At 50.8% G+C, this 26665-nt stretch overlaps 1 protein-coding gene across 4 annotated transcripts in view; it reads left to right on the top strand.

The window, feature by feature from the left end:
- The window catches only part of Tns1 (tensin 1), a 224726-nt gene that overhangs the window by 42638 nt on the left and 155423 nt on the right, over positions 1-26665 (top strand). For all 4 annotated transcript variants that reach the window (XM_036172760.1, XM_036172759.1, XM_036172757.1 and 1 more), the window contains exons 2-3: positions 1325-1439; positions 16599-16636. In XM_036172760.1, coding sequence (XP_036028653.1) covers positions 1325-1439; positions 16599-16636 — 153 coding nt within the window. The remainder of the gene's footprint in view (positions 1-1324; positions 1440-16598; positions 16637-26665) is intronic.

Genomic DNA, 26665 nt, shown 5'->3' with positions numbered 1-26665 from the left:
TCTCCAGAGCAAGAACTCCATAGTCTACATGTGGGATGAGCCCTGGAGTGGACAGTGTCATGAGCTCTCCTGTGTCTGGAGGGGGAACAGATGACTCTGTGTGTGTGTGTGTGTGTGTGTGTGACCTGCTAGCTTAGATATGCCCAACAAGTCAGAACCTGTTGCTCTTCTCACACGAGAGGTGGTACAGACTCAAATAGGAATTTATTTCAGGGTTTGTGGCACATGCTTGGGATCCCAGCACCGGGAGGGGGTAGGGGGGGGGGGGGTAGGGTGGAGGCAGGAGGATCATGTGTTTTAGGGCTATATGGTTCACTGACTCAAAGAAATAAAATCAAACAGGAAATTTAACATACTATATTTTTCATAAGACTAGGGGTGTGGCTTGGCAGTGGAGCATACACTTAACATACTCAAGGCTCTGGGGTTGACCCCCCCCCAGAATATTTTCATAATGTAAAGAATGGGAAACAAAAATAAAGGCAGAAGAGACCCCCCTGGACTAGAGGAAGTGGAAAGTTTGAGAGAAGACAGGGAAATGGCATGCTGGGATGTGGGCTAGAGAAGTTAGGGGCCATCCACAGTGGAATGGATAAATTGACTGCGTTCACACAGTGGAATATTATACAGCAACGAAGCGGAAGGAATTGCATTACATCCTAACAGGCAAATGTTGTATGAGGGATCCTGCACACTACAGTACACACTTACAATTCCATTTCTACAGAGTGTAAGATCCAGTGAAGTAATCTGTTGACAAGAGAAGTCCCATCAGTACGGGACGGTGTATTGTTAGTGTGTAGAAGGCACATGGAGGGTGTGTGGTTGCTACGTGGAAGGTATTGAAGGCTTGTGGTTGGTGTGGGAGGTGTCAATTGAGGTGCGCTGGGTAAGTTGTCCACTCTTTTTGGTTTTTATGCTTTATGGTCTAAGATAATAAAAGACCTTACCCAAGCTAGGCAAGTGCCAGGCCACTCAGCTCCAGCTCTGCCCAATGAAGCCACACATTTAAACTGAGTCCCTTAACTGTGTTTTAATTCGCATCCTAACACCAGGGTAATCGTGAAGAGAAACACGGAGGGAAGCCATGGAGGGTGATCTCTGGGTACTAGTCTGCAGCCTTGTCCACGGATACTGCTAGTCTGGGAGTCTGGGGTGGAGGCCCATCACCCCTGTACCATTCTCGGTCCTTAGGCGCCTCTTTCCTCCTGGGGCTTTTGCCTTAGTTTTCCCTCTGAACTGCCAATTTTTCCTTCTCTGTCCCTGCCTCCTTCCCAGGACCCCAGTAGTTGCCCGACTGACCTCTGGGCCTTTTTTCCTACAGCCAGAAGACCTGGAGGCCCCCAAGGCCCATCACTTCAAGGTGAAGGCCTTCAAGAAGGTGAAACCCTGTGCCATCTGCCGGCAGGCCATCACTCGGGAGGGCTGCGTTTGCAAAGGTTTGTTGTTGATGGGACCCAGGGCATGTTGTTGTTGTTGGACTGGTCTGGCCTGAGGCAGGTGGGGTCTCTCATCTGTTGGAGGACAATGGACATGTAGATGATAAGCACACAGAGTGCATGATAATGTGTGGCAGGTGGTGATGGCATGTAATGGTAGAGCTTGTATGAAGATAGAGACCTAATGTGGATGGTAAGCAGGTGATATTGTAGGGAGGTGTAGGGCTAGGATGTGGTTGTGTGGAGATGGCATATGATTGGGGTGGAGTGGGGGCAGGTTGGTAAAAGTCATGCAGAAGCCTTGGTGCTCATATGTTTTAAAGGCATGATGGCGCTGGGTGGTGGTGGTATTTTCCTTAAATCCCAGCACTCAGGAAGCAAAGCAGATGGATCCCTGAGTTCCCTGAGTTTGAGGCCAGCCTGGTCTACAGCATGTGTTCCAGAACAGCCAGGGCTGTTACACAGAGAAACCCTGTCTTTGTTTTTCAAGACAAAAAACAAATAAACAATAAAGAGAGAAAGGTATGATGTGTGTAAAGGTGTGGATTTGGAAAGTGTGTAGAAGGTACAAAGCTGGTATACAAAAGGTACATGGCTGGCTGTGGAAAGTGTGCTGAAGGCATGTGGTTGGTACATGGGAAGTACATGGTTGGCATGTAACAGGTGTGGTTGGTATGTGGAAGGTGCAGGGTTGGTGTGTGAAAAGTGTGTGGTTGGCATGTAGAAGGTGTGTGGTTAGTATGTGGAAGGCACATGTGTAGTTAGAGTTTTCCTGCCTGGCCCAGTCAGGACAAATCTCTCTTACCCGCCAGTCCCACAGTCGCTCAGACCCAACCAAGAAAGCACACAAAAACTTATATTGCTTACAAACAGTATGGCCGTGGCAGGCTGCTTGTTATCTACCTTTTCTATCTTAAATTAACCCATTTCTGTTAGTCTATACTTTGCCACATGGCTTGTGGCTTACCAGTGTCTTTACATGTTGCTTTTCATGGCGGCGGTAGGCGGTGTCTCTCTCCAGCCTTCTACTTCCCAGAATTCTCTTCTCTCTTGTCCCGCCTATACTTCCTGCCTGGCCACTGGCCAATCAGAGCTTTATTTACACAGAGCGATATCCACAGCACTTCCCCTTTTCTTTTGTTTTTAAGGAAGGTTTTAACTTTTACATAGTACAGTTACATATAACAAAACAATTATTAAGCAAGAATTACAGTTACAATATTAAAGAAGATATCCTATCTATCTTATATTTGTGAGTCTAAGGTTTTATATCTAACTTATCTTTTATCATAACTGAGGAAATTATAACTATCTAGCTTTCAACCACATCAAAGACCTCAGAAGGATATAATATTACCTGAGAACCGGGAGAAGGATGCAAGCATTTTTCAGGAGTCTTGCAAGAGTAGACAGAGACAGCTGGCAGCCTGGACAGTCACCTAATGTTCCTTTGTAAAGTTGGAGCATTTGTCTTTAGCCCACAGGGCTAGAGTCTCTCGGTCACTTCTCTCAATGTCCTGTAGAATGTCTGGCAGTTTCCTCTGCTAAGCAGGAACCTGAAAGACCATTTTGCCAAGTAAAGTTTAGTGGTCACCTTTCTATGGGTCCTGCATGTCCAGTTGATCAAGCAGTCCAGGCAAGAACAGTTTCTTGCCCAAATGGCTATTTTTGCCAAGGTGAAGATAAGATATGAAGTGTCTCCAATGCCCATCATCCTCTCTGAAGTAAATCGGTGCTGCCAGGAGCAGACATGTCTCACTGTCCAGAAAGTCTAAATTTTAAAAATATTTTAAATGCCATATTCTGTAGGTCTTTGAAGTATTTGAAGATTATCTATCTATCTGAAATATCTCTATGTATATCTAGAAGACTTAACTAACATGGCTACGAGTATGATTATCATAGATGACTAATCACTAATTTATTTTTAATTATCCATTTCAGTTTAAAATGAGCTATACAAAAATACCTTAAACACGATTAGAAATATACACACAGTATAACAAAATTAACTTTAAGTTTGTATCAATAGACTAAAATCTATACCAATGTAAAACATTTTAAATGAGTTGTTGCTCTTTTAGAAGTAAGTTCATTAATTTACCCTTTCATCCTATCATATCTATATCATATCCCCTTTTTATCTTTAGAAAGAGATTGCATTTATAATCAACCTGTTTTAAATAAAATGGTGGTTTTTCTCTGTCCCACACCACACATGGAAGGTTCATGTCCGCTGTGTGGAAGGCATGTGGCTAGTGCATGGTAAATGTGTGGCTGGAATATGGAAAGGGTTGGTGCATGGAAGGCACATGAATGGCATGTGCCTGGCATCAGCAGTAATGCCAAGAAACGAAGCCACCGTCCTCCCCCTTGGATGGCTAGGGTTGACTTTAAGCAGCCCCAAATCACAGTGGGCTACTGGGCTTCTCCAGGCACTATTGCCATGTGCTTTGGAAGGCCTCCCTGCCCCAGAGAAGTCTGTCTTGTCACAGATCCGAAAGGGCAATCAGCACCGTGACTGACACCATCACCCCTCAGTTTCTCTTGTAAGTGCAGTTCTCTTTTCAGCCCTACCTCCTGTCTATTGCCAGGGTCCCCATGCGGCCGAGTCCCTGAGCTATGGCTCCTACCCAATCAGCTGCCTCTCCAATCCAGTCTCCAGTAGTCTCCCTGGGTCTGAAGAGTGTACATTATTGGTTAAAACTTTTGGACTCCCCCCACTACCTTTGAGATACAGCCCTTAGTTACAGGCCTGTGGGACTCAACCCTTGTCTTGTCTTGCCCCATGTCAAGGGATGTGTTCCTTCCTGCCCAACTTCTCAGCCCATGTTCCTCCCTATGTGTCAAAACCCAGAGGGACCAGGCAGGCCGCACTAGAACCCAGAACAATCACTAAGACTCTTATGGGGATCAAGCATCCTCATGCATGGTCTTATCAAGTACTTACAGCATTTGCAAGATGCTGGTCTTATAACTCTTTTACAGATGAGGAAAGAGGCTGGTGGTGATTGTGTCTCTTGTTGGCTGGTGGGGTTAGAGCAAGGCTTTAAGGATCTGAACTCTGAAGGGATTAAGGGAAAGAAATTGAGTATGGATGTGTGTGTGTGTGTGTGTGTGTGTGTGTGTGTGTGTGTGTGTCCGTCCCTGTCCATTCAGGAAAGGCCTGAATGGCCATAGGCAGAACATTATGGCCCATACTGGACCTAGCATCAATCTAGGCAACAAGAATGTATGCAATACCTACATCAGCCACATGGCGTCACCCTCCTCCCAAGAGAGCTAGCAGGGACCCCACAGGGGAGCCTTGGAGAGGGTTCATCCAGGGTAGGTGTTGTATTTTGATTGTGTAATAGCCCCCATCCTGCCCCGTACCTTCAAGTCTCTTAAATTAGCTTCTATCTCCCCTTGCTGTCCACTGTCTTCTTCCTGGGCTTGGCCACATGTGAACCTCTGCAGAAGGGGTAGGGCTGCCTGGGCTGGGCCCAAGGGTGGAAGAAGTAGGTACCAAGTCTGCTTGGAACAAGGAGATTGTGGTGGCATGAGGTGAACCTACCATCTTATTTACCCATCCACACTGCCCTCCATTCATCTTATCCATCCGCCCATCCATTCTATTATCCGTCCTTCCGTCCATCCATCCATCCATCCATCCACCCATCCATCCATCCATCTTATCCATCTGCCCATCCATTCTATTGTCCAGACTATCCATCCATCCATCCATTTGTCCATCCATCCATCCATCCATCCATCTACCCACCCACCCACCCACCCACCCATCCATCCAAGGCCACCAGATATAGCCATTCAACTTGTTCCCTAGCAGAAGGGCCATGGTTGCCAAGTTCTTGTATGGCTTCTGGGACTTGACTGTGCCAGCGAGGGATGAAGAAAAGGCAGACATATGCACACCGAGAGACAGAAGTAGCTGGGGTTGGGTGGACTTCAATACCCCCCAGAAGCTCTGCATGTTTACTATACGGTTGAACAGTGAGTGGAGTTATTGTATACAACTGAACAAGGAGGCAGGTTTAGCCAATCTCTGTAGGAATGGGCTCTGTAGTGGAGCAGTCTCCACGCTGTAAGTACTGGGTTGGAAGAGAAGGATTCAGTGGGTATTTTCTGCTATCAACATTCTCACTCAGACCAGAGGAAGACTTTGCCATCCCTCTGAGCCCGTGTGTGTGTGTGTGTGTGTGTGTGTGTGTGTGTGTGTGTGTGTGTGTGTGTAGGGAGTGGGCTTTGGGGTCCTTGACACGACCGTACCCATGCCACCAGCACACATTCATTCAGGGCTTGCTCCACTCCCCACACATGGTGGACTTTTATTCTTTATTCTGTTAGAGTCTAACCTAAGTTTGCTGTGTTTTCTGATTCCTCTCAATCTTTGAGTCTTGGCTTCAACAGGGTGTGAGTCTGGACCAGTGGCCAGTGGTGGTGGGTGGCTGGGGTGTGGACTGTCAGGGTCTGGAACCCAGTCCTCACAGGGCCCTCTATTGCCACGAGGAAACCTTGGTTCTGGAGGAGGTGGGAAGTCACTTGCTTCCCTATTGCTTAGCCTCCAGCTCTGCACACACACACCCTTCACCTTGCACTTTGCATTCATAGAGCTGAAGGAGGTAGAAGAGTCACAGATCCTGCAGTGGGATCCTAGTCCCGGGAAACACAAAAGATGGCCAAGGGGATGAGGAAGAGTGGTACTGGATGTCCCCAGCTTGGGCCTCCGTTTCCTCATCTACAGACCAGGAGACTGGACCAGAGATGCTCAGCAAGGGAGATGAGGGAGTCCTTGGAAGATTCCCGTGGAAGGTCAGCTAGTTGGGAAGGTCAGCCTGCTCACCCAGTGCAGGCCGCTGCTCACTCTCCATGTACCTGTGGGCTCTTCTGATGCATATAAACTGAGCCATCTTCAGGACTAATCATAGCGGGGGTACTGACACCCAGAGCTACCCAGTATCCTCGGAAGACACACACACAGCCAGGTGTTCACGGAACCCAGGGACAGAGCTGGCACTGAAGTGTGGGTGAGGCTGCCCAGTACAGCAAACACATCCTGGTTAGTCTTCAGCAAGGAAAGAGTATACAAGCTGGGTCTTGGGGGATGTGTAGGAGTTCCTCAGTCTAAATAATGGTTTACTCACAGGTCCTTGGCAGAAGTGTTCTAGAGGTGTCTCATGAATCTCTCTAGTCACTAGACCATATTGCCAGCTTGGAAGCCCAAGGGCTGTTATGTAGGCTTGGTCTGGCATCCAGGTTTAGGCCACTTCCCGTCTCTTGTCTTCTGGTGAGCCCAGAAGCAAAGAGCAGCCACATGTGGCCTCCTCAGAGTAGCACACACCTGTGATGGCAGCCAGCCCTCAGTGAGACATGCCAACTCGTAGCTTCCCCTTTCAAAGGTGGACGAATAGCAAACCTTCTCCATCGGATAACAACAAGGATTAAAGAGACACCAGGCAGACAGTTCAGTCAGAGGTCCTGGATGGCCACGCCGTCAATCTCATCAGCATCTCCCAGACGCCACACAAAAAGCAAACTGCATGAGTTTGACTATAAAATTGAAACTTTGACAATTCCTGGCAGCAGGGGACGATGGGTACTTGCCTGTGATGGAAATACTCAGGAGGCTGAGGCAGGAGGATTACCAGGAGTTGGAGCCAGCATGGATTAGAGTGTGATCTGTCTCAAAATAAACAGAACAAAACAAAACAAAACATCCACAACAATAAACCAAAACAAAAAGTGAGGCTTTGGGGGCCACAGTGTGGTGGCTTCTGTCTGTAGTTCTCATACTCAGAGGTTGAGTCAGGAAGATTCTCAGTGTGAGGCCAGCCTGGGCAATGGAGGGCTCATTCATTCATTCATTCATTCATTCATTCATTTATTACTAAAAACACACAAGCAAAAACCACAACAAACAAACAAACACACACAGAAAACACCCAAAGAAACAAATATATGTACTGAGAGAGATAATCTGGGGGCCTTTTCTTGTTGCACCCCCAGAGGCACACTGCCCTGAGTACCCCAAGATTTCTGCATTAGTTGGCATCCTCAAGAAGCAGGAACATGATGTGTGTAGCTAGGGGTGGAAGGAAGGATGGATCTCTGGGTGGACAGAAGGATGGATGGATGGATGGATGGATGGATGGATGGATGGAAGGAAGGATGGAAGGGTAGATTGTAGGTGTATATTGAATGGATGGGTGGATGGATGGATGGAAGGAAGGAAGGATGGAAGGGTAGATTGTAGGTGTATATTGAATGGATGGGTGGATGGATGGGTGGATGGGTGAGTTGGTGGGTGGGTGGATGGATTGATGGATGGATGGATGGGTGGATAGATGGGTGGGTGGATGGGTGGGTGGATGGATGGGTGGGTGGGTGGATGGGTGGATGGATGGATGGATGGGTGGATGGATGGATGGGTGGGTGGGTGGATGGATGGATGGATGGATGGGTGGATGGATGGATGGATGGGTGGGTGGATGGATGGATGGGTGGGTGGATGGATGGATGGGTGGGTGGGTGGGTGGATGGATGGATGGATGGGTGGATGGATGGATGGATGGGTGGGTGGATGGATGGATGGGTGGGTGGATGGATGGATGGATGGGTGGGTGGGTGGATGGATGGGTGGGTGGGTGGGTGGATGGATGGATGGATGGATGGGTGGGTGGGTGGGTGGGTGGATGGATGGATGGGTGGATGGATGGATGGGTGGATGGATGGATGGGTGGGTGGATGGATGGATGGATGGGTGGGTGGGTGGATGGGTGGATGGATGGGTGGGTGGATGGATGGGTGGGTGGATGGATGGGTGGATGGGTGGATGGATGGATGGATGGGTGGGTGGGTGGGTGGATGGATGGATGGATGGGTGGGTGGGTGGGTGGATGGGTGGGTGGGTGGGTGGGTGGATGGATGGATGGATGGATGGGTGGGTGGGTGGGTGGGTGGATGGATGGATGGGTGGATGGGTGGGTGGGTGGATGGATGGGTGGATGGGTGGGTGGATGGGTGGATGGATGGATGGGTGGATGGATGGATGGATGGGTGGATGGGTGGGTGGGTGGGTGGGTAAGTGGATGGGTGGATGGGTGGGTGGGTGGGTGGGTAAGTGGGTGGGTGGATGGATGGATAAATGGAAGGACACATAGGTAAACAAGTAGGTACATAGATGGATAAACAGAAATTGATTTTTAGGAACTGGCTCATGTGATGGTGGGGATGTGGCCAGTTTTAGTTTGCTGAGGGCCATTAGGCTGGAGACTCGGACAAGCTGCAGGTCAAGTTCGGGCACAGGGTGCTGGTAGAGTTCCTCTTGCTGGGGGAGGCCAGTCATTTCCTCTTCAGGGTTCAGCTGATTGCATGAGGCTTACCCACACCTTGGAGGGTAACATGCTCTACTTAGAGGCCACTCTTGATTTCCATGTCAATCTCAGTTTTAAAAATGGCTTTATAGGGGGCTGGAGAGATAGCTCAGAGGTTAAGAGCACAGACTGCTCTTCCAGAGGTCCTGAGTTCAATTCCCAGCAACCACATGGTGGCTCACAACCATCTGTAATGAGATCTGGCGCCCTCTTCTGGCGAGCAGGCAGGTGTATAAACAGGCAGACCACTGTATACATAATAAATAAATAAATTTAAAAAATAGCTTTATAGAAAAACTTAGAATGATGTTTGACCAAACATTTGTGTACTGTGGCCTCTGCCTGTCTCCAGGCCCAAACCATGGGCAGGGCCCACTGATGGCTGAGTGAACAGATGTGTGACCTGGTGTCTGGGGAAGAGCCAAGGCCTGGGGTGGTTACGGCCAGGTCAGGTGCACACTGAGGCTGTGTGTGCATTTTCTGACCCAAGTCCTAGAGGAAAAGGCCATTTAGATCTCAACAATGTGGTTTCCTGTGTTCCCAAGGCAGGAAGCCACCCCGGCCCAGAGCCATACAGCCCAGCTGAGGCAGAGCAGGCCACAGGAGGGGTTGGGGTGCAGCTCCCCACACTGAAGTGATCAAAAGCCTCACCACAGGGGCTCCGCTCCTTCAGGGCCATGCGGGCCAAGCTAGGTGGGGCAGTGTTTCCTGGAGCTTCAGGTCAATGGGCAGTCTCTAGTGCCTCTCCTCAGGGAGTTGGCACAGGAAGGCATTGTGGGTAGATCTGTGACTTTGATGCCCTCCAAGGACCTGGGAGGTCACAGCTGCCCAGGTGTCTGCCTTTCTCAGGAGCCTGAGGGAAATCTGGAGACTGGAGACAGGGCAGGTTTTCTCTGCCCTGTCTCTACAACCATGTGCCCAAAAGGAGAATGGAGAATTGTACCCCAGGAGGCTGTGTTCCTGCTGATCCTAAGCCACCTTTCTAGGGCCAGAGTGAGAGTTCCTCTTCTTTGGAGGGAGAGGGCTGGTGTTAAATGGTGTGGGGAATCTGTCTGTCTGTGCTGTGGTACAGAATTACTCAGGCTGTCGTTTACGAACAGTAGACACTCGTTGCCATGGTTCCAGAGCACAGGTCTGAGATGAAGGCACTAATTGAACTGAGGAACAGGGAAGGATCTACTCTGTTTGCACTAGGTTTCCCAGTTGCTGTCTGCCCCAGAGGGGTCAGGAGGGGACAGTGCTGTGTGGTGGGAGGGTGGAGGGCATTGGGCCCCTCAGCACCATCACAGCAGACAGGTTCCAGCACGGGAATCCAGGGACACATCCAACCCCAGCTGGGGGATAGACCAGTGTGGGCGATACAGACTCTTATAGCTGGAACAGGGCTGTGGCTCATCTGATTTGGTACCTAGGAGTAAGGCGGACAGATGAGTGGGTCACTCTGGGTGTTGTGAGGGAGGGGGCTCTGGCCACTGGAGAGCTCTAGAGATGGCTGCTGGGCCTGGGGGCATTCCAAGGTGAAACTTCTGTGGTCTTTGTGAACATTGAGCCATCTATCTAATTATGAGGGTTCAGGCCTATGGATCTTTCTGGCTGCTATAGGAGCAAGAGTCTGAGACCAGAGAGGGTAGTGACCTGCTCAATGGCCACATAGCAAAAATGGAAGTGGTGAGGACAGGAACCCAGATGTCCTTTATAATAACTAGGGCCAAGATGATGAAGATACTGTTGTCCACACTCAGTCTGAACACACAGGGGCCCTGCTTATCCATGGCATTGCTTTTCAAGGTTTCAGTTCCCCGAGGCCAGCCATAGCTCAAAAATAAGAGAAAGTTAATTCCACAGTTTGAGATGGTTTTTGTAACTGTGTATCGTGGCTCAAAAATTAGAGAAAGTTCGAGAAACAATTCCACAGTTTGAGATGATTTTTGTAACTGTGTATCGTGGTTCAAAAATTAGAGAAAGTTCGAGAAACAATTCCACAGTTTGAGATGGTTTTTGTAACTGTGTATTGCTCCATTCTACTGTTGTTACGTTCTTACGCCCTGGGCCTAAATTATTAATTAAATGCTATCCCAAGCATTTACAAATAGGAAAAGGCACTGTGCACCTTGGGGTCAGTACCATCTATTGGCTGTAAGTACTGACTGGGGATTTGGGAGTGTACCCCTGGAGATGAGGGGGCCTCAGCATGGGGCTCTGCAGCAGCACAGTGACAATGAGTGAATCCTGCCTAGTGACACAGATGTTGCCATCAGCCCCATTTACAGATGAGGGGCTGGAAGCTCAGAGTGACTAGGTGACTTCCCCAGATCACACAGCAACATCTGCACCTAGGCCGAGAGCTGGCTCCTTGCAGCTTAGGCTCTGATGTGGAGAGAGTGAGTACAGCTGCATGTAGGGAAAAGAGGGGAGAGGGAGAGGGGGAGGGGGAGAGAGAGAGGGGGAGAGGGAGGGAGTGAGGGAGAGAGGGAGAGAGAGGGAGAGGGAGGAGAGGGAGGAGAGAGGGAGGGAGGGAGGGAGGGAGGGAGGGAGAGAGAGAGAGAGAGAGAGAGAGAGAGAGAGAGAGAGAAATCTGCTCCATTGCTATTCCATATCCTAGCTCTTAGCTGATAGGTGGTATGGGCACTGACCAGTTCCCATAGTCTCTACTTTCCCCCAAGTAGGGCTCACCCAGCCCACCATACCTGCTCTGTGGCCCCCCAAATGCCAGCCATATCCCAGGGGCTTTATCTGAGGACGATTGTAGTTGGAAGTTTGCACATTACTGAGCCCATCTGTGTTAGTAGCAGTGGACACAAAAGCTGTGATTGAACAGAACCCCCTTCTGATGCAGGGAAGCAAGTGTGTGTGTGTGTGTGCGTGCGTGCGTGCGTGCGTGTGTGTGTGTGCGCGTGTGTGTGTGTGTGTGTGTGTGTGTGTGTGTGTGTGTGTGTAGTGACTCTATAAGAGGAGGGGGGGGGACCATCTCTGAATGAATGGTTTTCCAGGGAGGGACATTTTGAACTGGGTCTTGAAGGAGATATATGAGTTCACCATTCCAGACCTGCTCATTGCCGACTCAGAGGTCTATTTGGGGAGGTTGGTATGGCAGGAACAGACCCTTTGTGGGTACTGACTGGGGGCAGAAGCTAGACCAGGCTGTGAGGAAGAGTTAGTTCTGAGAAGGAATGTGGTGTAAGCTGTCAGCACTTGGCTATGACCTGTGAATGGATGGGCATAAGGCTGGAGGTGAGAGCCAGCCAAGGAAAGGTAATTGGTCTGAACTGGTGCATGGTGGGAGCTGGGGAAGAGGGTCACCCTTAGCCTCTTTGGGATTATTTTCTGGAACGTGATCAAATGCCCAGCAGGGCGATAGAAGGGAAGGAGTTAGAGAAGACTAGAAAGAGATGGGAGCATGGGGGGCCAGGGAAGGCCTGTGATTGCCATCCCACCGCCGGCCAGCGCCGGCTTGCACATTCTAAGGGACCCAGTGCTTCCATTTCTACACTGTTTATCTATTGCTGTGTGCATATGGCCGCCAGGCCTAACAGTTTCAATGAGGTTCTTCCACAGCTGATGCGGTAGGAGGAGTGATGGGGTGCGAGGCTTCTAGTGTTGGGGTCCCTGGAGGCTGGGTCAGGATGGCAGCTGGGCCTGGTGGGGGCTGTGGTGGGGAGCTGGCTGACGGAGTGTTTTCAAGACAGGATCACTGGTTTCCTCAGCTACCCAAGGGTCAAGGCTGAAGTCACAATGCCCTGCCTAGCTTGGCCCAGAGGTCACACACACCGTCAGTTCTACATTATCTTGTTGTGTTAGAGTTCTGTTCCTGACATAATACTTGAGACAACCAACTTGAAGGCAGAAAAGCTAATTATCTATCAGTTCCAGTCCATGGTTGCTTTGGTCTGTGGTGGCCCGGTACATCATGGAAGGAGTTTGTGCACAGGCCTGCTCACCTCACGGCAGTCAGGAAGCAGAGAATCAGGAAGGGCCAGGGTCCCTGTATCCCGCTCAGGGACCTAACTTCCACCTTAGGTCTGGTTTCTTGAACTTTTATTTCTGCGTCAGAACACCCATGCAACAGAAATCAAGAAGAAACACTTTGCTGATTGTTTCAAAGGCGTTAGTCCCTTGGCGTGGTTCAGTAGAGCATAGAGAAGCTCCGCTCATGCTAGCCAGGAAGTAGTGGTGGGGGAGAAAGCCAGCCTATGATGTCTGCTTTTTCTCTTTTTTTCCTAATATTCCATCTGCTCCCAATGGGATGGGGTACCCACATTCTCCCCTTCCTCTCTGGAAGAATAGACAGACCCAGGGGCATGCTTGACTGACCTCTCAGGTACTTCCTGATCAAATCAAGTTGTCAGTGGAGATTAATCAGCTCGAGGCCCAGTTCTTATGACTTCTGCCTTTTCCCGTGAGGCTTTAAAATACAATCTTGATGAACAGCCAGGCCTGATGGGGGTAGGAGTCAAGATTACTCCAACCAGGGCTGGAGAGATGGCTCAGCAGTAAAGAACACTGGTTGCTTTTCCAGAGGACCTGGGTTCAATTCTTAGCACCTACATGGCAGCTCCCAATGATTTCTAACTCCCTCTTCTTGCCTCTGCAGGCACTAGGAATACACATGATTGCTCAGAAACACATTCGGATAAGACACTGATACACATAAAATAAATAATTAATAATAAAAAGATCCAAACCAGCCCTATCAATGCAGTGTGTGTGTGTGTGTGTGTGTGTGTGTGTGTGTGTGTGTGTTTGTGTTGGGGTGTTAGCAGAGGGCATGAATCCCCATTAGAGTTGGCTACCGCACTTCCTTTCTGTACCATCCTGAATGTTTCCTTGGTCTTAGAGAGGCCAGCAGCATGGTCTGACCAAGTTTTGAATGACAGGAGAGAGTCAAGTAAGGCAGCAGGACCACTGTCCTTGGAGAAGACCAACAACAGGTGGCTAAGAGTGTAAGGGAGGCTCCTCTGGACGTCACTGAAGAACTCAGTGGGACTGGGGACAAGTATGGTGCTCTGAGGTGGAGCACCATACTTGACCTGCTGGGGACCTGGCCCTGTGTGCTGAGGTGCCTCTGAAGTGGGATGGGGACATTTTCTCACACAACTCTGCATTCACCATGCAGGGAGCTCTGGGCTGCAATTGCCTACATGTTTCCACTTGAGGACACTTGCTGAGCGTCTGTCCACTGAGATACTCCTGTGGTCCTACAGCAGGGTCCTGGTAAGGGCACCTACCAAAGTGAGTGCTGGAATCGATGGAGTCACCATCCTGAGAACAGCCTGGATAAAGGTGCTCTTCTATTGCAGCTGCGCACATCTGTGCTGGTTTTGGATCACAGGCCAGTCTGCCTGGGCCTTATCCAACACGGTGTGGTCCAGAGTCTGAGCAGATTCTGTCCTGGTCACAGAGGATACAGGTTGAGTGAGATAGGCAAGCTCCCTGTGTTCAAGAGTTTAGTGCAGGCAGATAGCTCAGCTGGAAGCTACCTAGGGAGAGAGACTTCAGATTGTGAACTGGTCAGACAAGGAGACAACAGTGTAGCAGGAATCTTAACAGGACTTATTATAAAAATCAAATCCGGAGCCAGGCATTGGGGTGAACACTGGAAGATCAGAGAAGCAGAACAAGCCACAGCCACCTCACCTTGCCAGTTCCTCAGCTGATCCTGTTTCCTCAGATTGGAAGCCTCTCAGTCCTCATCTAGAATGAATCTCAGCTGAACTCTTGCTCCAAAGCCTAAACGCTTAACCAGCCAAATGCTTCTAGTTTCTGGTCTTCACACCTTATATATCTTTCTGTTTTTTGCCATCACTCCCTGGGAGTAAAGGCTCACTTCTTGGGATTAAAGGCGTGTGTCACCATGCCTGGCTGTTTCCAATGTGGCCTTGAACTCACAGAGATTTCTGCCTCTGGAATGCTAGGATTAAAGGCGTGAGTGCCACCATTTTCTAGCCTCTGTATCTAGTGGCTGTCTGTTCTCTGACCCCAGATAAATTTATTAGGGTGCACAATATTTTGGGGAACACAAACCACCACACAACAGGTAACAGAGGCCCACTGTAATGTGGGCAGTCAGGAAAGGCCTGTAGGAGAGAACAGCCTTGAGTGGATCCCGCCAGCGAAGAGGGATTGGATTTGCTAAGGATTGAGGATGACAGAGAGAGTTCCAGGCTGCTGGAACAGCATATCCAAAGTCCCCTAGGGAGGAGAGAGCTTGTTAACATCCTGAGAATGTCAGAAATGTGGAAGATGCTGGAGGAAGACGAGAGTCCTGGTCCCCCTACTATGCCCCTAGTGTGTAGACTGGGGGTTGGGAGGCCCAGGGGACTCAAGATACTGTTGGTTGAAGGCTTGCAGTGCAGGGGAAGGCTGAGCGTGGGAGAGGATTAAATGGGGAGATTTTCAGCTAGGTCCAACTCGGTGGACACTTACTAAGCCCTTACAGTGTAGCAGGTACCGAGAGGGGTATCCATTTGTCATCTCTGGCCAGCAGTGGGGGCCTCCCAGGCTCAGGCCAATTGAACTGAGGCTTTCTCAGTCCTAAGGTCCCTGTCCCAAGGAAGGCATGGGGGTGAGGTGGGGAGGGCATTGGTGTGAGGGGAACACCTTCTGGACGGGAGGTGTGTGTGGGGGAGCAGCCACCTAGGGTGGGGACCCAGGCTCAGAGAATCAGGAAAAGGCAAAAGCTAGCTAGATGGTGGTGGCATGGTGGCACACATGTCATATGGCCAAGGGTGATGGCCCTGAGCTGCTCTGTGGGCTGTCAGGGTCAACACAGCCTTGCTCAGCTCAGGTTGAGTCACCGGCCTGAGCTGGGCCAGGACAGGGAGCCAATGGTCAAGGTGAAGTCCCTGGCTTCACCTTGCTGGCCTGGCTGGGTGTGGGGAGCTCCAGAGCCTCTGGGACCGCAGAGGGGCCTCTGAAGCTCAGCCTCCAGCCCTGACTCTGCTAAGAGCTGGTGGCTGAAGGTGGTAGGGGTGAGTAGGGTAGACAGACTTGCAGGGGCGGCAGAGAATTGATTTAGGGCGCTCCCTTGCCCACTTTAACGGGCGGCCCTGCTCTTCTGTCCCTAGCGGCCAGGAGACCCAGGTCAGAGGCTCTCAGCCACCCCTGGGAAGGGCTCCTGGTACTTTCTAGAAGCGCCGAGTGCCCTGGGGGGTGGGGCGGCAGAACAGGGGACATTCCTGGCTTCGGGAACCTGATAGGAAATTTGATTCCAGCTTCTGGTGGTAGGAGAGAGCAAGTTCTCCAAGTGTGTGTGTGTGTGTGTGTGTGTGTGTGTGTGTGTGTGTGTGTGTACTCACATGCAGGCAGGAACTTTGTGTGTGTGTGCACATATGTCCTGTGCCACCAATCCCCAGGGTCGCTGCTGTAGCATGAGTGTGTGTGAGGCTCCCTGCATGGTGCGGGAGTGGGGGTGGGTGGGAGGGGTGGGTGGGGGGTGGGGAGTCCCAAACGCTGTGTGTGCCCGAGGGTGTGCCCGGGCCTCTGGCCTAGGGGAGTGCACGTGTGACAGGCCTGCCTGCTGTCGGGTGTGAGGGGAGAGGCCCCTTCGCTCCTTGTGCCGCTGGCACTGGGCCTGGGTCCCCACCACCTCGGCCTGGCGTGACTCCAGCGGACGCCCTCGGGGTACGCACCCGGGCTCCCCGTTCTTCCTCCCCACAGTCCCTCCTCCCCTCTCCTTGTCCCCCCCCCCCCACTGCCGGGCGTGGAGGGCCGGGGTGGGAGGAGATTGCGCCTGAGTTTCCATTTCATACCTCGCGGCTAAAACTTTCTTTCTGTCTTGCTCCCGCAGTCTGCAGCTTCTCCTGTCATCGGAAATGCCAGGCCAAGGTAAGGGGCAGCCGAGCGGGTAGGGGCGGGCAGGGGCGGGGCGGGGCGCCTGCTCTTTGTTTATGCAAAGCGTGGGGCATGGGTCAAGGTGGAGGCCAAGGCCTGGGAGGTGCTGGTGGGGGTCCTGGTCCCGCCCTGCACCGCCCAGAGCGGCCCCATTCGGCCAGCCTAAGTCCGCTGCGCGACAGAGTGGGGGCGGGGCCGTGGAGTTGTCTGTCACCGGTGCTAGCTACCCATTCTTCCGGGGCCAGCCCCCTTTTTGGGTGCTTAGTTTCTCCAGTGTTTCCTGGTAGGTTGTGCAGGATAGGGAAACTGAGGCGAGAAGACAGGAGTGATTGCTGCTGGGCCCTGATTGTTCAAACGACTTTTCAGGTCTGGGCAGAGGGTGGTGGGTCAGCTTGGTGGAGTCATGGGGTGGGGTGGGTGTCATGAGTCTGGAAGGAAACTGCTGGCAGGTGGCTTAGCTTCATTCGCGAGTTCGAGACTTACTAGGACCCGCCCCCTCCTGCTCAGGCTCCAGGCTGCCCAGTCTCTGCCATTTCACCTGCCCCTTGCTGTAGAAACCTGAGGGTCTGACAGGAGCCCAGGTGAGAAGAAAGCCGGAGGGCAGGGAGTTAGGGGCAGGGGCTGCTTTTAACCCTAGACTTTATTTTTTATTAGCTGGGTGGTGTTAGGTCTGCACTGGCTCTAACTGAGCCTGATTCACCCCCAGCATGGGGGGGGGGCGGGAGGTAAGAAGCCCACCTCTCCAAACTTTTGAATGTTAAGTGAGGTGGGCTTCTTATCTTAATGTTAAGGCTCTGTGTGCTCAGCTAAGTGCTGATCCACCAGAAGTGTTCAAGAAACAGACAAACAGACAGACAAACAAACAACACTACTGAGGAACAGGGCCTGGTTGGGAGGAGGAGGGGCTGATGATGGAACCTCAGGTCTGGAGGCGGTCTGCTCCCTCCTGTGAGATCCTGAATATGCCACAAGGACTCCCTGGAAGAGGTACACCTCCCCCACCCCCGACTCCACACTCTGGGTTGCAAAGGGCCTGTGGCTTGCAGCAGGCACCCAGGCTAGCTGGCTGGGTCAGCTTCATCGTTGGGGTGGTGATGTGGGTTCTGTTCCTCCCTCTCTTGTCCTCTTGGATCAGTTCATCTGGGGCTGCGTCCTCCATCTTTAACCCCAGAAACTACCGAATTGCTTGCTCTTCTCACCCCTCACACCCCTCTCCCGTATCAGTGCTTCTCAGTAACAGAGAACATTTGTGCTCTGTAGGCCTAAGCCTTAGGAAGCACGTCCAGTACACACACACGCTCTCAGATCTTAATCTTGTAATCCCAGGGGGCAGAAGTCGAGTTGCTCTACACAAGGAGAAACCAAGGCACTGAAAAGTGTGGTGTAGTTCCTCCGTCATAGCTGGTTGTGCCCCCACCCCCCGATTGTCCTTTCCTGTCCACTGCACCCATGGCTCTCTCTCCCGACCTATGACCTCTTTCACTTTCCATCTTCTCCTAGCATCAGGAGACATGGAAAGAGGATTAGCTGATGAATTTACTGTCCGTGAAAAGTTAGTTGTGGGGAATAGGTGACTCAGAAAGATGTGACGGACGGTGGTCCTCTGTTTCAGAAGGATACCAAAGATGACTTTTAGGGATGTCAGCCGACCTGATGGGTCTCCCCTGTGCTGGGGGTGCAGGTACCCCAGGCTACAACAGTCCTGCACTGCTCAGCCAAGGAGGCCAACTAGGGAGGAGTCGGGCCAGGCACCTCCATACAGATGGAGCTTTTCATAGGATTTCCCCCTATAGGAAGTGGAACCTCCTGGTGGTGTGTACTCCACCCAGCTGGCAAGACTCTACCCAAACCACAGCTCTTACTGCGGGCCTGCTGCTCTGACTGGGAAGCTGAGTTCTGTGCTGTGGGCTAGAGAAGTCGCCAAGCAGCTGGGCAGCCCTCTCCAGGTCCAGGACACTGCTCTAAGGCAGCTGATAAGAGGGTTAGGGAAGACTAGGGCAGCGTGAGTGTTTGGAGGAGGTGTTATGTGAAGGGAGACCCAGAGGATGCCCCTGGTGCTGTGAAGGAGGAGATGAGCAAACGCAAGGGCCCTGAGGTGAGGGGAGCTGGAGGGAAGGTCAAGGGCAGGCTGGAGGGTTTAGGGCACTAGAAACAGGATGGGGCTGAGACTGTGAGGGACCATGTTGCCCTCAGGCAAGGACAGGGCCAGAAGCTGCTAGTGGCATCCACCCACGACTACCCAGTGGCTTGGCTGGTGGTGTCGCACTCCGAATCAGGGGACAGTAGTGAGGAAGGGGCCGACTGGGGTGTGTTTCAAGGTCTAGAGCCTTGCTGGTGGGTGGGATGTTGGGTGTGAGAGAGAGTGACTGACTCATAGGTCTTTGGCCAGAGTGACTGGGGACACATATGGCTTCATTTACTGAGTAGAGGAAGTGTGGGAGAAGGTTCCTTGAAAGCACTGTGGGGATTTTCCTTTGTTTTGTGTCTTTTCCCAGTTTTCTCCTTTTTCCTCCATACCAGAGTTTGCTTGCTGGTTCTTAATTCTGCCTTCCAGAATGTTCCTATAGTATGAGCCATGTTTGGATGGGGTTGGGGTGTGGATACACAGCAATATAATGTAACACAACTCCCTACATTTAGAAGATCAAAGCAACAATAACCATCTGTGTTGCTCACTGTCTCTGAGAGTCTGGAGTTGGAGAAGGGCTTGGCTGGCTGGTTCTAGCCAGACAAAGCATGGCAGCCAGCATTCTCTCCACCACTACTACCCGCCCACATTAGAGACTGAGCTCAGGAGCTCAACCATGCTACACAAGCATGTGTGCCTCTTGTTGCTTTTCTTTGAGATAGGGTCTTACTACAGCAGATCTTGAACTCTGCTGTAGCCTAGGCTGGCCTTTAACTTATCCTTCTGCCTTATCTTTTAAAGTGGACCCCTAGGCTTAGCAGCAATCGTCTGAAGGCCTGATGGGGTTTGAGGATTCTCTCTCAGGGGTTCTCTTTTGGGGCTGCCAGTGGGGTTGGCTGTTGGTAAAGGCCTCTCCAGCTTTGTGGTCTCCTGCTAAGGGCACTTGAGCATTCTTATGTGGTACTGGCTTCCTGGGAATGTTCCAAGAGTATGGAGACAGAAACACTAGGCCTTTTCCATCCCTGCCTTGGAAGTCTCACACAGCCTCCTATGTGCACTAACTGTCCTCTGGGACACAGGGCAGCCCTGTGAGGTGGAGGGTCCTGCATGGGCTTGCGTGCCAGTAGGAGGAATCCATGCAATCTTCACAGTGGAGCCATGCTAAGGCCGTGCTAAGGCCATGCTGGTTACTTCTGTCACTCTGACAAAACACCTCACGGAAGCCATTTAAGGGAGGGAGGTTTATTTTGTCTCACGGTTTCTGAGAGGTTTCATTTTCCACTATGGCGGTGAGGGCATGGCAGTGGGTGCGTAAAGTAGTGACTTCTCATGGTGGGGAGGAGAAGCCTGTAGGTGGGAACTGAGTGGACACCACCTTCAGAGGCCTCCTGCAGTGACCTGCTCCCATGGCCCCAGGCTCCACCCCCTAAAGGCTCCTCAGCCTTCAGAACTGCTCTGTAAGCTGGGGATGATAATGAGCCCATGGGGGATACTGAGATTCAAGCCGCAGCTGCCCAGAGAAAGGGCCAGGCTAAGCGAGTCAGGGAGGCTGCCTGAGTGGCGGAGTGCATCTTTGATGTTACACTATCATGTTTCCTTATCTACATCTGCACAGGACTTCCCAACATGCAAAATGCTCCCATTCATGTCCCGGGCTGAGAGGTGGGTGGGGCTCACAGTCGTTTTACATGATCACTGTTGAAACCTATCGAGGGTGGCCAGGAGGGCTTCTGCATCTCTGCGCAATGGGCTTGTACTGGGCTTGACCAGGTGAGAGGGTGAAGACAAGCGAGGGGAACAAGGGTGTGGGAGAGAAGGGACTGGACTCTCAGTATGGTTCCGGCAAACCCCTTCTCCAGTTCTTGTAGAGGCTAATTCTCCCATAGCCCCCCACCCCTGGGGTCCTTACCTGCACCCTGTTTTTTTTCTCTGCCATTGAGGATTTTAAATGAATGGTTGGCATTTACTTCCCACTCTTTTTTAAAACTTATTTTTAATCTTATGTGTGTAATGTTTTGCTTACACGTATGTCTGTGCACTACTTGCCTGCCGGGTGCCTGAGGAAGCCAGAAGAGGGAGTTAGAGCCGGTTGTGAGCCACCAAGGGACTTGAACCTGGGTCCTGTAGGAAAGCAGCCAGTGTTCTTAACCATTGAGCCATCTCTCCAGCCCTGCATCTCACTCTTTTTCCGATTTCCTCTCTGCTGTTCTCTCTGCTCCCTGCTTTCTCATGTTACAATCTCCGTTGTGTTATGTGCTGTTATTTTAAGTATAGTTTTAGAAGGCTTTTAGAGTTACAGAGGTACTGTAGGGAGTTACAGACTATTGGGCCCAGGATCCCAGATCCCCAGATGGACTTGTGAGCAGAGCCCTGTTGTCCTGTTTTGACCAGATCAGGTCATGGCTCCTCCCAGCAAAATACTCCTGGTCCCCTGCAGGTCAGACAGGAGTTACATAAAAGGAGCAGGGTCCTGGGTGTGTCAGCACCAGGGGACTGAGATTTCTCACCTGCTTCCTTCCCTGAAGTCCTCTTTTGTGCTCAGGCCAGGCCCAGGAGGGGAGAGGACCACACCCACGACTTACTCTCCTCCCTGGTGTCTAAAGGGCTCCAGTTCACCTTTAAGCTCCCAAGGAGAAGGTAATCCTGTAAGGAAACCCACCTTTCACTGTAGGTAGTATCCCCTTCGATGCTAGGCCATCATGAACATACAGCCTTCTGTGTAGTTGGATTGGCGGAAGCTGTTCTCCAGCCACCAAGAACAGCTGAGTGGGTAGGAGCTTGTGGCCCCAGGATCAGTGAGAGGCTCTCAGTCTGGTTGAGTGTTAAAGCTCTTTGGCCTTGGAGGCAGACTGTGTTTCCATCCTGTATCAATAATACTCACTGTGTGACTTTTGGCAAGTCGATGAACTTCTCTGACCCCATCCCTTCATCCATAACATGATGACTATAACAGTGCTTACATACTGGAGGTCTTATGAACGCTGAGAATGGAAACCCCATTGGAGTGCCAAGTTCAAAACATAGTGCTCAGAAGTTAGGAATCCTGATTCACTTCAGTTTATTCTCCCTACTGTTTTGTATCTCATGAAAGGTGGGGGGAATCTGAGAGCCCAGCATGGCTTGCTGAGGCGATGAGGTCAAGACCAGACACTTGGACAAGTGCTGTCTCCCCCACCCCCCACCCTCCTCTCTCTGACATCATAGAAGAGCAAAGTCATTGTCTTTGCCACTGTACTGTGGCTTTGGTTGTTTGCCACCTTGTGACAACTAACGAACACAGCCGTGGCTTGAGATCTTGTATGGGTGTTGGAGTCACCTGGGCACTTTAACACAGACACCTGAGTCATGCTCTCCCTGGTGCGTGTGGGCACTGGGATTCATAAAATGTGGCCAACTGTGGCAGGGCTGTTTCTAGCCAAGCTTGGTGTGGCTTTTAGCGGTTTCGCTCTGAGGTGTTTGCCGGACAGAAATAAGAGCATTTCCACATGATGATGAGTGTACAGGAACTAAAATCACGAGAGACCCAAACCGGAAAAACAGTTTGCGTCAGGCGAATGGGTGAACAGTTGGTGATGTGGTCTTCAGAGTCATATTCCTGGGCCTTAAAAAGTCATGGACCTGGGCTGGAGATGGCACTCAGTTGGGAGAGTGCTTGCCTAAGGTGAAGGAAGTCCTGGGTTCTACCCGCTGTACCTCATAAACCAGGTATAGGGGTGTGTGCCTGTGATCTCAGCACTGTGGAGGTGGAGGCAGAAGGGTCAGAAGTTCAAGCATATCTTCATTTACATAGTGAGTTTCATGCCAGTCTACATGATGCCCTATTTCAAAACAAACAAACAAACAAACAAACAAACAAACAAACGCACGGACTAGTCTTGCACACAGGAGGAGACCCAGAGACATGGTGCTGGGTGAGAGAAGACAAACCCAGGAAGGGTGCACGTTGGATGACCCGTTTTCTATAGATGGGCAGAATTCCATTGCCAAGGGCTATCTCAGTTGGTACCGGGAGCAGGAGCTGGGGGAGAGGGCCAGCAGACAGTGTGGAGAGCGCTTGAGCAAGCAGAACCGGTCGGCTATCAGGGTGCACATATACCTGTCAAACCTCTTGAGCCCCCCCCCCCCCCCCAGCATCCAGGAGGCGGAGGCAGGAGGATTGTAAGTTCTCAGAAAACCAAGCCAGGAGGCTGGGGAAATAGCTCAGCCAGGGATATACTTGCTGCACAAATATGGGGCCGGGAGTTCAGATTGTGGGCACTCAAGTAAAAGCCCGGCATGGAGGTGTGTGTGTCTCTAACCAGCACTGGGGAGGTAGAGATGGGTGGATCCTTAAGGCTCCCGGTCAGCTGGTCTAGCCAATCAGCAAGTTCCAGGTTCAGTAGGAAACTCTGTCTTAAAAACTTAAGCTGTAAAAGCAACCGGGGAAGACAGCCTTGTACTTTTCAAAGCCTATTTATTGATAAGTATTTCAAGTATTGATTTTCAAATTCTGGAACAGCCTTGTCTTCCTGAGATAAATATCATTTGGAATGGTATATAACTCTTCTTATTTGTGGTTGGATGAGATCTGCCAGTGCTCGGCTGAGGACTTTGCACCTATATTTATGAGTGATAGGAGTACAGATTTATTTTTGTTTTACAGTGTCTTTGTCTGATTGAGTAACAATGTAAAATGAGCTCAGAATGAAGGAGTTGCCGTCTCCACATTCCATAGCTACTTTTTTTATTTTTTGGTTTTATTATGATTTTGAGACAGGGTCCCGCTGTGTTGCCCAGGCTATCCCAGAATGCAAGGCAACTTCACCCACCCACCCACCCACCATCTACCATCTCAGCCTTCCATGTAGCTGGGATTACAGATGTGTGTCACTGTGCCTGGCTTCTCTTTTCTTTTTGGAAGTGTTTGTAGACAGTTGAAACAGATTATTCTTTAAAGTTTTGGTAGAATTTATCTGTGATGCCATTTGGGGCTGGATTTTTCTTTGTGGGTAAAATTTATTGCTAATTCAATCTATATGTTGTAGGGACTAAACTTTTTCTATTTCTTTTACTGGTCAGATTTGGTAGTTTGTGTCTTTCTAGGAAATGTATCCATTTCATTGTAGTTACCTAGTTTTATTGACATACAATTGTTTGTAGTGTTATTCACCATTTAAAATTTTATTTTATTTTTTTTTATTTGTGTGGGGTCACATGGAGAGATGTTACGTCTCTTATTTTTGATTCTGGCTATTTGAGACTTTTTTTTTTTTTTCTTGGTCATCCTGGCTACAGATTTATCGATTTCCTCCATCATTTAAAGGAACCCTCCCCCCCCTCCTTACCTTTACAGGATTTTCCACTGTAATGCCGGCTATTGGGTACCCTTGCACTATTGGGTACCCTTGCACTATTGGGTGCTCTTGCACTATTGGGTGCCCTTGCACAGTTGTTCACTTCTGGAAGCATCACACATAAAGCGGGTGTGTGGCCAGGCTCTCAGAGGAAAGTGTTGAGGTGAAATTCATGCACCAGCCCCACAGCTGGCAGGAAGGGAGAATGCTGTCAGTGCAGGTCCAAGTGTTTGGCTCTAGAGCTTAGTGGCATTCACTGCACAGGGGACCTCTCTATTGTATGTGCAGGCTGTTCCATCCATGGCTAGACTCCATTACTAAGGGAAAAGTTATGGCCCAGGGATCCCCTCTAGTGAGCCTCAGCAGCCCCTGGCTAGCCTCCTTCCATCTTGTCCAGCAGACCACTTTGTCTGGGGGAGGGGTCCGTATTACTATCTCCCACCTCCAGTGACTCTGATCCTGGATCCCCGATAGCACCGAGCATCCCACATTGTGGCCCTGGCTAATTGGCTTGGTACCTGCAGAGCCAGTTGAGACTGAGTAAGATAGAGACTTTTGGTAGGCTTCCATTCCCTGGGCATGACAAGTTGGCAGGTAGCACTTGGTGCCGTGCCCACTGGGACATCACTGGAGCACCACTGGGCTGAGAGAAGTGGTCTGTGCTACATGGCCCTGAGATAGAACCTGAGACCCACTGGCCTCCGTGCAGGCTTTGCTTAGAGGCCAAGGTTTGGGTTAACTCACTGACCTAATCCCTTCTCCAAGCCCAGTAGCAGGAGAGGTGGTAGTCAAGTCTGGAGCTCCTGGCCTTGGACACTGATGAATCCTGACTCTTCTATTTACATGAGCTGTGTTCTATTGGCGCATACTCAACCCTCTGAAATCTGGGTTCCTTATTGGTGTGAAAGGTAAAAGTACTTACCATTAGAAGCCACAGTAAGAAGGAGAGAACTGACCCTTGCAAGTTGTCCTCTGTCTTCCGTGTGTGAATCGAGAGAGAGAGAGAGAGAGAGAGAGAGAGAGAGAGAGAGAGAAAGAAAAGGTGGGATGTATCTTAGTGTTAAAGTAGGTGCTTACTTGGCCCTCAGAAGGCTCCAGGTTCAATTCCTAGCAGTCCAAGCAGTTCATGGATACACTGATCTTGCTGTCAGGCTGACTTGCAAGGCTGATGTGAGGATTAGACACTCTGTAGGTGCAATCTTGGTATACGATAGAAGCTCTGGCTCAACCAATGACTTCATCTAATATTCAGATGTCCTCGGAATATAAGGCACAAAGTGTTTCCATAATAACATAGGGTTCAAGGCCTCAGGAGATCCATAGTGGCAGGTGAGGGTCGCTCCACAGAAGGACATCCGGCATACTATAGCCACCTGCTGACTGGCTGGCTTCCTCCCTGGTTGGTCTTGGTTTTTGTTCTATCCTGCTGAGGACTCCCAGGGGGTGCTGGTGTCTGGCTGATGTATGACTTGGCTAGTTGTTTGTTGTAGTGGGCAGGTGGGTGGATGTTCGTGGGGGGCCATTAGGAGGAGAGGGGTGTGTATGCCTTGGGCACAGAACGAGTCACAGATTAATGCCCTGACCTGTTCCCCCTGGCACTGGCCCGGGGCACCCAAGCGAGGGTGCCCTGAGGTGGCTGGGTTCAAGCCAGGTTCTGTGAGGCACGGCAGGGGGCAGGTCAGTCTTGGGTCATGAAGGATGGGCGGAGCAGCCAAAAGCCTCTTCCAAGTCCATGGAAACTCACACGGCTTGGATTCCACCACCAGGCACATTTGCAGGGATCCTGTGTCCTTGAGTCCATGGGATCTGCAGAATCCAATCCTCAAGACTGCTTGGTAATGGACATGAGTGTGCCCACTGGGGCAGAAGAGGAAGTGAGTGGGCTGGGAAGTTACCAGTGTGCTCTCATGGCCAGTGAGACTCGTGTGAGGTTGCCGGATTTGAATGCAGGATTGAGGAGAGCTTTGGTAGAGTCCGAACTGACCCCAAGTTTGGCTTGACAGGCTGGGATCTGGAGCCTCTTTGTGATTTGAATTCTAGATCTTGGAAGGTCTTCCCTTGCATGATATGATGAGAATCTAATGAGTTAATACGTATAAAAGTGTTAGAAGGGCAGGTAAATGCCGGTGGTTATTACCAACACTCTGCTGTGAGTGGAGTCTGGAGATGGCTTCAGACTGTCTTCATTTTCTGCCTGGCTAAGTCTTGCTGGCTTTTCAGGGAAGATGGCATCGGGCTGTCTTACGAGGTGGTAAGCTCCCAGCAGCTGTGTCATAGAGATGAAGGTTGGTTTGGAGGGTACCGGTCTCTTGTTTGACACTGTGGGGGCTGAGAGTCAAAGCTGGCTTATTTCCTGACAAAGGAGTCCAGTGATTTGGTTCTCACTGAAAGACTGGGCTTGTAGGACCTGCTGGCAAGGGTCTGGGTGTGGATGAAGTCGGCGAGGTGTGGGGTGTATTCTGTGATGCGTGGTGTACTGTATGTAGCCAATGATTAATGACCGTGGTGGTTCCTCTTTTTGGTCTGATCAGTTTGGGAAGCAGAGAGACCCCGTTCACAGGA

The sequence above is a fragment of the Onychomys torridus genome, chromosome 23, assembly GCF_903995425.1.
Source record: "Onychomys torridus chromosome 23, mOncTor1.1, whole genome shotgun sequence".
Taxonomy (NCBI): Eukaryota; Metazoa; Chordata; class Mammalia; order Rodentia; family Cricetidae; genus Onychomys; species Onychomys torridus.
This window is presented reverse-complemented; position numbering and strand designations above follow the sequence as displayed.